Below are 12,500 nucleotides of genomic sequence, written 5' to 3'. Positions count from 1 at the left end.
TTTTATACATGTTTTATACGTGTTTTTATACATGTTTTATACGTGTTTTTATACCATGGTTTATACATTTTTATACATGTTTTACCGTGTTTTATACATGTTTTTATACGTTTTCTACATGTTTTACACATGTTTTTTATACATGTTTTTTCTACCGTGTTTTAATGTGTTTTATACGTTTTTATACATGTTTTATACATGTTTTATACGTGTTTTTATACCATGGTTTATACATTTTTATACATGTTTTAACGTGTTTTTATACATGTTTTATACATGTTTTTATACCGTGGTTTGTGTGCTTTTTTACTGTGTTTTGAATATGCTTCATCACTGAACAACCAGCAGTTGTTTTTTATTATTTAGCGGAGAGGGGATTTTACATGGCGTGAAAACTGAGCAACAAACTGTGACTGATGTCGTCATATGTTCCTGTGTGTGTGCAGGCGAAGAAGAGTCCCTACGCCTTCCTGTGGGACATGGCGGTGCTGGAGTATGCCGCGCTGACGGACGACGACTGCACCATCACCGTTTCGGGCAGCAGCATGAGCAGCAAAGGCTACGGCATCGCCATGCAGCACGGCAGCCCCTACAGAGACCTCTTCTCCCAGAAGTAAGTCACCCGTCATTCAAGGCGCAGTAGGTGCAGCCTGGTCTCTCATAATTCCACGGAATGTGTGAAAAATCCGTGTGGCCACCACGGAAAACAATGCCAATGTAAAGTCAATGAGAAGATGACGTAGCATTAAGAGCGACTACGGTAGCGAGTAGTATGAAAGGCCGAAATTCTGCATAAGGAGTTTGGTTGGGGGGGAGGATGGGTCAAACACAGGACGTTCACCCTGGAGACTGGGGATCAGGTCCTGCATGTCACGCTTGCTATAGTCGCTTTCTTCTTTTCACGGTAACAGGTCAGAGCGTGCACACTGCCTGCGTGACAAGTACGTCTCAGTCGAAAACACGTGCATGCTAGAAATAGAACCGACACGCAAGCGTGTTGGAAGCGTTTCCAGGCAACACAGAATAGGAAAAGATGTTTATATGTCATTTAGACACAAATACATATTAATAAATGACATTTTGATGTTTGAAAGTCTCGAGGTTTTGAGATAAATGCAGATATAAATGTCATTTAAAAATAGTAAAATAAATAATTATTGTTTTTCTAATATTGCCCCTGTCAATACAGAAGGAAATGTTCTGGAGCCTATTTCACCGTCAACACTGCCGACGTTGTCTTTGCTGTAATCAGATCAGAATATATTCATGTTTAACATGAAGTATGCTACTGCTTGAGTGCAGGGGAAATGGGAAACATGTACAGACAAGGCTAGCAGCAGCAGCAGCAGCATCAGACACGTTTCTGGTGTGCAAAGACATAGAAAATGCCACGCAGCTGACACGCCACGCTCACGCCACCCATGCAGTGTGTGGCTGGCCTAAGAGTCCCAAATGTCCTGGTAAGGAGGGAGGTTGGGTGGGTAGACTTTCACCCAGGAAACAGGTGTTCATGTCCTGAAGAAGTTAAGGAGAAAACACAAGACTTTCACCAGGAAACAGGTGTTCATGTCCTGAAGAAGTTAAGGAGAAAACACAAGACTTTCACCAGGAAACAGGTGTTCATGTCCTGAAGAAGTTAAGGAGAAAACACAAGACTTTCACCAGGAAACAGGTGTTCATGTCCTGAAGAAGTTAAGGAGAAAACACAAGACTTTCACCAGGAAACAGGTGATCATGTCCTGAAGAAGTTAAGGAGAAAACACAAGACTTTCACCAGGAAACAGGTGTTCATGTCCTGAAGAAGTTAAGGAGAAAACACAAGACTTTCACCAGGAAACAGGTGTTCATGTCCATGTCCAGCAGCGCCACGTCAGACACATTTCTGGTTTGCAAAGACATAGAAAACGCCACGCAACTGACACAGAAACGTCACGCTCACGCCACGCAGCCAGTATGATGGCGGCTTATTGTTGGGAAGTTATCATCTTTGTTGGCGTTAAGTCTTCATTATCAGCCTGTGAATCCTGTGGGTGTGAGTGAGGAGGCTTCCAGTCTGAATGCTTTTAAACGTATGATGGATGAGACACTTTAACCGTAGGGGGACACGCGTCACGCTGACTTGTGTCAGTTTTGTCGAAGGCGTGCAGGTGTTTGAGAGATGTTGACTGCGAGGGGAGAAGCACCTCCTGCGAGGCGTTAAATCAAGTCAATTAATCTCACTTGAAACAAGCTTGTGTTAAGCAGCGCTGCAGATGATGTGTAAACAGACACCTGTATGCTAATTATGTACTCGTTTGAAATAAGTCTGCAAAGGCTGGAAAGTTTTTTAGGAAATTCAGTGATGTGGAAACAGTGAGTGGAACCTCGTGTCCGCTCTCTTCCCAAAACCCTCCACGTTATTACATCATGAGGAAGCGGTGTGAGGAGTCGCATAAGCTCTCCTAAAATCAGAAGACTTTCTCATCCGTCTCGTATTGATCGGCTCCCTGAATGCAGACGGCAAGTTGGTGTGAAAGGAAACTTAACCTGCTACACACAGGAAACTCAGATGGTTATAATGTTCTTTTCTTTGCTCTCTCTCGCCGAAATGTCAAACTATTCCTTTAAAGCTGCACGTGGAGACTTGACCGAGTCCAAATGACCGGAAACTGGAAAATGGCGTCTCCTGAGTATTGTTGAGTCACAGGAAAGGACTTTATCCACATTCTTATAAACTGTCCTGTTGTCCTCCACATTTTAAAACTAAATATCTCTCTCTCTATCTCTATCTTTAGCTCTGTGTCATCCTCTCTTTCTCTCTCTCTCTATCTTTAGCACTGTGTCATGCTCTCTTTCTCTCTCTCTCTATCTTTAGCTCTGTGTCATGCTCTCTTTCTCTCTCTCTATCTTTAGCTCTGTGTCACCCTCTCTTTCTCTCTCTCTCTATCTTTAGCTCTGTGTCACCCTCTCTTTCTCTCTCTCTCTATCTTTAGCTCTGTGTCATCCTCTCTTTCTCTCTCTCTCTCTCTCTATCTTTAGCTCTGTGTCATCCTCTCTTTCTCTCTCTCTATCTTTAGCTCTGTGTCATCCTCTCTTTCTCTCTCTCTCTCTCTCTCTTTAGCTCTGTGTCACCCTCTCTTTCTCTCTCTATCTTTAGCTCTGTGTCATCCTCTCTTTCTCTCTCTCTCTATCTTTAGCTCTGTGTCATCCTCTCTTTCTCTCTCTCTCTATCTTTAGCTCTGTGTCACCCTCTCTTTCTCTCTCTCTATCTTTAGCTCTGTGTCATCCTCTCTTTCTCTCTCTCTCTATCTTTAGCTCTGTGTCATCCTCTCTTTCTCTCTCTCTCTATCTTTAGCTCTGTGTCATCCTCTCTTTCTCTCTCTCTCTATCTTTATCTCTGTGTCATCCTCTCTCTCTCTATCTTTAGCTCTGTGTCATCCTCTTTCTCTCTCTCTCTCTCTCGCTCTCTATCTTTAGCTCTGTGTCATCCTCTCTTTCTCTCTCTCTCTATCTTTAGCTCTGTGTCATCCTCTCTTTCTCTCTCTCTCTATATATATATTTAGGTCTGTGTCATCCTCTCTTTCTCTGTCTCTCTCTCTCTATCTTTAGCTCTGTGTCATCCTCTCTCTCTCTATCTTTAGCTCTTTGTCATCCTCTCTTTCTCTCTCTCTATCCTTAGCTCTGTGTCATCCTCTCTCTCTCTATCTTTAGCTCTGTGTCATCCTCTCTTTCTCTCTCTCTCTATCTTTAGCTCTGTGTCATCCTCTCTTTCTCTCTCTCTATCTTTAGCTCTGTGTCATCCTCTCTTTCTCTCTCTCTCTATCTTTAGCTCTGTGTCATCCTCTCTTTCTCTCTCTCTCTCTCTCTCTCTCTATCTTTAGCTCTGTGTCATCCTCTCTTTCTCTCTCTCTCTATCTTTAGCTCTGTGTCATCCTCTCTTTCTCTCTCTCTCTCTATCTTTAGCTCTGTGTCATCCTCTCTTTCTCTCTCTCTCTATATATATATTTAGCTCTGTGTCATCCTCTCTTTCTCTGTCTCTCTCTCTCTATCTTTAGCTCTGTGTGATCCTCTCTTTCTCTCTCTCTCTCTCTCTCTCTCTATCTTTAGCTCTGTGTCATCCTCTCTTTCTCTCTCTCTCTCTATCTTTCTCTCTCTCTCTCTCTCTCTCTCTCTCTCTCTCTCTCTCTCTCTCTCTCTATCTTTAGGTCTGTGTCATCTCTCTCTCTCTCTCTCTCTCTCTCTCTCTCTTTCTCTGTCTCTCTCTCTCTATCTTTAGCTCTGTGTGATCCTCTCTCGTCCTCTCAGGGCATGTTCAGAAAGCGGAAAAATCCTACTTTTAAAATCCTGCATTCAGAGTGGCTGCTTGGAAGTTTTTTGTGACAACGGCGGAGAACAGACGGACAGTTCTGTTGTGAACAAACTGGTGTGGGTTGATTCATTTTAAAGGTCCAGTGTGTGGGAATGTCTCCCATCTAGCGTTGAGATCATATATCACAATCAACTCTCTCGCACCAGGCAGTTCAAAGTACGTATCACAGCTACGGTAGCCTTCACGCTTCAAAAAGGGCCGGGAAGCTACGATACCCGTTAGCAGCATTAGCAGCACATGTGAGTCGATCATGTGATAGCGAAAACGCGAAAGGTGGAGCAGTATGTCCTGTATGTCTCTTACCAGCTAACGTATTTCTAGATGCAGCATGAATATGGAGCGTCTATCCCAGTTCATTCAACACAGATATTGATAATGAACACGTTACACACTGGGGCTTTAAGAATGGCTTTTATCTGTTTTTGCAAATGGACTTAAGATTTCAAGTCTGTATTGGTCCCTCCCGACTATGAAATGGCGAAATATCTGTCGGAAAGGTCGATCGAAGCTGGACGATCATGAATCTGCTAGACGGTGGGATGGATTTCTAGTGGGTCAGATAGGTTGGTCTGCAGTTTGAGCAGCTCTGGGATCTGATTTGCGAACGTGGCTGCTGATTGTTGTGATATTACTGGAGTTTCACGCTTTGTGGAAGACTGTAGCTGCGATAGAAAAAGAGCTGCTAGGATAAAATGTGACTTTACTATACATTTAAAAACAGAAAGCTGTGTGAGTTTAGTGAGTAAAAATGTGACTTGAGCGTGGCCGGGTTGGCTCAGTGGGTAGTGCAGGAGCACATATACTGAGAGGTCTATGCCTCGACGCAGAGGTCCAGGGTTTGAATCCGTCTTGTGACAATTTCCTGCATGTCTTCCCGCTTTCTCACCTAGCTGTCCTTTCAAAATAAAGGCGGAAAAGCCTAAAAAAATAATAATGTGACTTTAGTCCTGATTTAAAAACAGAAAGCTGCGTCAGTTTGGTGTCAAAAGAAACTTGTCCGATGAGTCTTCTTTGACTTTTCTCTGCTCTCGCACACTTTACGAAGCTCCTCTCGTGTTTCCTCTCTGCAGCGATGGTCGGGTTCATCAATCGTTTCTCAATCACGGCCTCGCCTTTCCCTTCCCCTCCCTCTGCACCTCACGCTTAAGCAGCTCTGTGTTTATTTAGGGATTAATTTGTGGCCGCTGAAAGGAGACAAAACCGCGAGTTATTAATGGAGTTTTTTTTGCGCTGGCACGGCGTCCAACGGCCCTGAGGCAGCGCAGCGTTCAGGGACAACCAGGAATAATGTGCATGAGTGTTAAACTGAGGGCAGTGCTTTTGTTCCGAGCGATAGCCATTATCTCCACATTTTCCAACCGCCATCATTTTAATACCTAGTCCCATAACTGCTGTATTACCTCTATCCTTGCTTTCCATTTTGATAATCCCGCCATTAATAACCTTTGCAGACTTTGCTGCTCATTTGTGCTGTAAAACTATTTTGTCCTCTGGGCGTTTTCGTGCACTGACCTTCAACGTGTTCACGCTGGGTTGAGCAGATTAAATGCAGCAAATTGGGCTCTGAGTTCACTGCAGCTAAAAGCAGATTGTAGGCTACTTCAGTGGTCATGGCAGAGTTTGCGTAATTAACTCCATCACTCAACGCCGCGCGGAGAACAGCAGCGGGCTGGCTGCACGCCGCTCAGCGTGTGTGTCACTAACTAATACGGCCGTGTATATGAAGCATGTAGATGTTTCAGATCACAAGTCACGGAGGTAAACAGTGTGACGGATAGATTTTAATATCTCTTCTGCTGTTGCTGGGCGAGTTTTCACCGCAGGATCTGCAGGCTTCCTCCTCTGAGCTAGTAATAAGTGTTCATTTAAAATGTTCATCAAAAAACTGTAAAAAGGGGGTGGATCTCTCCCATGTAGTGAAAATAGTACAAGGGGTTATAAATCCCAAACTATTTTGTTTTTAATTAAAGAAACATCTATAAAAATGTATAAACATGTAATAATAATAATATAACGCATGTCACACATGACATTTAAGACCCTTAGAAAGGTATTTTAGTTCAGACCATCCCATAAAACGTTCAATTGAAAGTGAAAGTACCATACATTGTTAGTTCTGAGGGCCATCCTTCTTTTCTTCACAAACATAAACAACAGTTATATAATGCAAATCAAGGCCAAATCATGGGTTTTGACTCCATAAATGGGTTAGACCCATAGACTGTAAATTAATTGATATACAGTCTATGGTTAGACCCTATAATGTTCACAGCCCAGACTAGTAGCTAGCTTCTACACACCTACACAAGTAGCCCGTATGAGCTAATTAGATGTATGTGAATTCATTTACTACTACTATTAGGGCCGGACCAATAGGCCAAACTCAGTCAGCTCAATATTAATTTCATGTCAGGCGGCACATTCTCAAACGTCTCTTTTTCCTCTGGGCATATTAGCGCAGCAGAGTCCACCAAACACTCTTTAATAAACTCCCCTGCAGAATATGGCTCATTTTGTGGGATATCACAAAGCTGGTCTTGACTGCTGCATCCCTGGATGCCTTGTTGCTTTTGCAGCTTAAAGGAACACGCCGACTTATTGGGACTTTGTCTTATTCACTGTATCTCCCAGAGTTAGATAAGTCCAGACATACCCTTCTCATCTCCGTGTGTGTTGTAACTCTGTCTGACGGCTCCAACTAGCCTAGCTTAGCACAGATCCTGGAGGTAACTGGCTCCATCTAGCCTAGCTTAGCACAGATCCTGGAGGTAACTGGCTCCATCTAGCCTAGCTTAGCACAGATCCTGGAGGTAACCGGCTCCAACTAGCCTAGCTTAGCACAGATCCTGGAGGTAACTGGCTCCAACTAGCCTAGCTTAGCACAGATCCTGGAGGTAACCGGCTCCAACTAGCCTAGCTTAGCACAGATCCTGGAGGTAACTGGCTCCAACTAGCCTACTGCTCCGAATAAGTGACAAAATAATCATCTTCATCATCTTCTAACCGTATACATACTGGGAACTATATTCTCAGGAGCACTGCTACTCTCTGCTACTTGGGCGGAGTGATTTGCTCGCAGCACCTGAGAAGCCCCGTGGTGAGGAGCAGAGAGTAGCAGTGCTTCGCCTTCTGAGAATATAGTTCCCAGTATGTCTACGTTAGAAGATGGCTGTGTCTCATGTGACCTTGTTATTTGTACACGCAGTGACTATACAAATCACAACATGTAAACAGGAACATGTTGGCGTTATTTTGTTACTTATTGGGAGCAGTAGGCTAGATGGAGCCGGTTACCTCCAGGATCTGTGCTAAGCTAGGCTAGATGGAGCCGGTTACCTCCAGGATCTGTGCTAAGCTAGGCTAGATGGAGCCAGTTACCTCCAGGATCTGTGCTAAGCTAGGCTTACGGTGGGGGCATCAGACAGAGTTACAACACACACCGAGATGAGAAGGGTATGTCTGGACTTATCTAACTCTGGGGGATACGGGGAATAAGACAAAGTCCCAATAAGTCAGCGTGTTCCTTTAACTAGCAAAGCTTCAGATGTCCATGGCCGTTCTGCATCAGTCAAGTTGTTGTATTTCTCTGCAAGTTATAATCCTTTAACACAACGATCTGTTCTCCGCAAACTAAGCACAAGGCTTTACCTTTGACTTCAGTAAATAAATACTTAGAAGTCCATGTTTGGTTAAAAACTCAGCGCTCTGTAACGACCTTTCTTTCTTTCCCATGAGCTGGCATTTTTTGAGGGATAACAGCTCATTCACGTCCATGCTAACGTCTCCCGTTCAGGACACAGGGGTCCGACTGTCACCGACCGACACATTGCAGTTCTTCTATTACTTTTTAATTGCGACTTGCAACCAGAGTAGAAGAAGCTGCTCGATCCATCCAATGGTAGAGGACAACACCCTGAAAAGAGATTTCCCGCTTTCCCTTCCCCCGGGTATCTTTCACTCGTTTACAAGGATGGTGTCAGGTTACTTTAAGAGGATTTCATAATCCCCGCATTTTTGTTGAAAAAAGTCACATATATCTTAGCAGAAAGATGAAAAATGTTGTGTTTACTTCACACGAGAGCAGCCGTTTTCCCCTGAATGTAATGGGAATGTTATGAAGTGACGTTATGAAGTGACGTTATGAAGTGACGTTATGAAGTGACGTTATGAAGTGACGTTGAAGTGACGTTGAAGTGACATTATGAAGTGACGTTATGAAGTGACGTTATGAAGTGTTGTTTTGAAGTGACGTTATGAAGTGACGTTGAAGTGACGTTATGAAGTGACGTTGAGGTGACGTTATGAAGTGATGTTATGAAGTGACGTTATGAGGTGACGTTATGAAGTGACGTTATGAAGTGACGTTATGAAGTGACGTTATGAAGTGACGTTATGAAGTGACGTTATGAAGTGACGTTATGAAGTGACGTTATGAAGTGACGTTATGAAGTGACGTTATGAAGTGACGTTATGAAGTGACGTTATGAAGTGACGTTGAAGTGACGTTATGAAGTGACGTTATGAAGTGACGGTGAAGTGACGTTATGAAGTGATGTTATGAAGTGACGGTATGAGGTGATGTTATGAAGTGATGTTATGAGGTGACGTTATGAGGTGACGTTATGAAGTGACGTTATGAAGTGACGTTATGAAGTGACGTTATGAAGTGATGTTATGAAGTGACGTTATGAGGTGACGTTATGAAGTGACGTTATGAAGTGACGTTATGAAGTGTTATGCAGTGAAACTGCAGTTTTCATTGCATTTTTTAAGAAAACGTGCCGCATAATCAAGGATTTTTGCCCGCAACAATCACAAAAAAAGGACGTTAAAGAAATGTCTTCTCAAGCGGCACGCAAGTTTACACTAAATGCAGGATGATTGTTTTTTTAAATGACAGTACATTTCCTGTTTAATTTAAAAATAATGTATTATTATTCTTGAACTTTCCACAAAAGGCCGGCACAATACTTCTACTTATGAGCTGTAATTTTGTATGTCAAATGAGTCAAAAAGGGCAATTACACAACGTGTGTCGGCAAGTACATGATGTGGTAAGTGGTACTAATCAATGTTCTGTAGCAGGGAAGGCTTTTACAGCTCATAAGTAGAGGTACTTTTGTGGAAAGTTCAAGAATTATTAGAGCCTACATTGAACAGTCTGTTCTTGTTCACAAGACGCCAATGTTACATTATTGTGTGGTAACACAAGTGCAGATTTATTTTAAAACTCTGTGTCTTTATACCTTATGAACATAATGTAACTTTACATGTAAGTCAAATCCACAAAGTAGTACGTAAAAAAAAGTCACAAAAATGTCATAGTATACCATGTCGAAAAACAGTCATAGTATAGTATGTCGAAAGAAGCCACAGTATAGTATATCAAAAACGTCATAGTATAGTATGTCGAAAGAAGCCACAGTATAGTACATCAAAAACGTCATAGTAGAGCATGTCAAAAAAAGTCACCAAAAAGTCATAGTATAGTTTGTCCAAAAAAGTCACCAAAAAGTCCTAGTATAGTGAAAGCAGCACGGTGGCCCAATGGTTAGCACTGTTGCCTCACAGCAAGAAGGTACAGGGTTGGAATCCACAAAGTATAGTTTGTATAAAAAACTCACGAAAAAGTCAAAGTATAGTATGTCAAAAAAATCACGAAAAAGTCATCGTATAGTATGTCGAAAATGTAATTCAATGTTACATTATTATTGTGGTAACACAAGTGCAGATTCATTTGAAAAGTCTGTGCCTTTATACCTTATAATACAAGTATAAAATAAAAGTAATAGTATAGAATGTTGAAAAAAGTCATAAAAACGTTGTGGTATTGTATGTCAAAAAAGTGAAAAAATATAATATGTCAAAAAAAGTAATATTACAGTATGTCCAAAAAAAGTCATAGTATAGCGTGTCGGATTTCCGGTCCCTGATTTTTCCTAAATTGACAGCAACTTTTAATACTTTTAAAAACATACACCCAGTAGATTTAAATGAAAAAATAATACAAATAGACAAAGACAGTTGTGTACTTTAGCACAAGATCCAAATGTATGGCCATGTCTCCATTTCCAAATAGAGAACATGATTTAAACCCGAAATTAAAACCCAAGAAAAAATGTTTTTTCAACATGCTCTACTATGACGTTTTCGATGTACTATACTGTGGCTTCTTTCGACATACTATACTATGACTTTTTTTTCAACATTTTCTACTATGATGTTTTTGATGTACTATACTGTGGCTTCTTTAGACATACTATACTATGACTGTTTTTGACATGGTATACTATGACGTTTTTGTGACTTTTTTTATGTGCTACTTTGTGGATTTGACTTACATGTAAAGTTACACTATGTTCATAAGGTATAAAGACAGAGTTTTCAAATGAATCTGCACTTGTGTTACCACACAATAATGTAACATTGACGTCTTGTGAATAAGAACAGACTGTTCAATGTAGGCTCTAATTATTCTTGAACTTTCCACAAAAGGCCGGCACAATACTTCTACTTATGAGCTTTAATTTTGTAATTCAAATGAGTCAAAATGGGCAATTACACAACGTGTGTCGGCAAGTACATGATGTGGTAAGTGGTACTAATCAATGTTCTGGAGCAGGGAAGGCTTTTACAGCTCATAAGTAGAGACGTCAATGTTACATTATTGTGTGGTAACACAAGAGCAGATTTATTTTAAAACTCTGTGTCTTTATACCTTATGAACATAGTGTAACTTTACATGTAAGTCAAATCCACAAAGTAGTACGTAAAAAAAAGGCACAAAAACGTCATAGTATACCATGTCGAAAAAGTGTTTTATTTTACCCAGGTTGAATGCAGGGGATACTTTGTGGCTTTATCTTTTCAGAATGACAGCAGGATTGATTAGTTTTTGTTGTCTAGCGTACTCCTAGTACTGTGGAGGACAGTCATCTTAAAATAATGGCTGTTCCTTGCAACACATACACATAGTGATACATACACACACACAGAGCACTGACACTTGAGGGTGAGGAGGCAGACTGGTCATAATATAGTATGTCGAAAATTTTGAAAAAAAAGTCATAGTATAGTATGTCGAGTATGTTGAAAAAACGTCATAGTATAATATGTTGAACAAAACATTATTAGGAAAACAGTCATAGTGTAGTATGTCGAAAAAACGTTATACTATATATGTCGAAACACTCACAAAAAGTCATACTATAGTATGTCGAAAAAGTCATAGTATAGTATGTCGAAAAAAAGTCATAGTATAGTATGTCGAAAATCTTGATAAAAAAGTCATAGTATAGTATGTATAGTATGTCGAAACAGTCACAAAAAGTCATAGTATTGTATGTCGAAGATTTTGAAAAAAAGTCATAGTATAGTAGGTCGAAAAAGTCACAAAAAAGTCATAGTATATTATGTCGAAAATTCTGAAAAAAAAGTCATAGTATAGTATGTCGAAAAAGTCATAGTATAGTATGTTGAAAAAAAGTCATAGTATAGTATGTCAAAAATCTTGATAAAAAAGTCATAGTATAGCATGTCGGAAAAAAGTCATAGTATAATATGTCCAAAAAAGTCACCTAAAAGTCATAGTATAGGGAAGCAGCACGGTGGCCCAATGGTTAGCACTGTTGCCTCACAGCAAGAAGGTACAGGGTTGGAATCCACAGTGAGTATGTCAAAGAAAAATCACAAAAAAGTCATAGTATAGCATGTCGGAAAAAATCATAGTATAGCATGTTGAAAAAAGTCACAAAAAAATCATAGTATATTATGACTTTTTTGATATACTATACTGTGGCTTTTTTTGTCATACTATACTTTGTGGATTCCAACCCTGTACCTTCTTGCTGTGAGGCAACAGTGCTAACCATTGGGCCACCGTGCTGCTTCCCTATAATAGGACTTCTTGTGACTTTTTTGACATAATATACTATGACTTTTTTTTTCGATTTTTTCAACATACTACTATGACTGTTTTTACAAATTTTTCGACATACTATACTATGACTTTTTTTGGTGACTTTGTCAATCATACTATACTATGACTTTTTTTCTTTTTAATTTGACATACTATACTATGACTTTTTTTGGTGACTTTTTTCGACATACTATACTATGACTTTTTTTCGACATACTATACTATGACTTTTTT

General features: G+C 40.5%; 1 protein-coding gene across 1 annotated transcript in view; it reads left to right on the top strand.

Annotated features, from left to right (window-relative positions):
• Window positions 1–12,500, top strand: part of LOC144536346 (glutamate receptor ionotropic, delta-1-like) — a 719,688-nt gene that overhangs the window by 588,199 nt on the left and 118,989 nt on the right. Inside the window, exon 15 of the mRNA XM_078279431.1 lies at window positions 447–613. Within this exon, the coding sequence (XP_078135557.1) occupies window positions 447–613 (167 nt within the window). The remainder of the gene's footprint in view (window positions 1–446; window positions 614–12,500) is intronic.

This window comes from Sander vitreus, chromosome 21 (genome assembly GCF_031162955.1).
Source record: "Sander vitreus isolate 19-12246 chromosome 21, sanVit1, whole genome shotgun sequence".
In the NCBI taxonomy this organism is placed as follows: Eukaryota; Metazoa; Chordata; class Actinopteri; order Perciformes; family Percidae; genus Sander; species Sander vitreus.
Note: the sequence above shows the minus strand (reverse complement) of the source record. Positions and strands in the feature narration are given on the sequence as shown.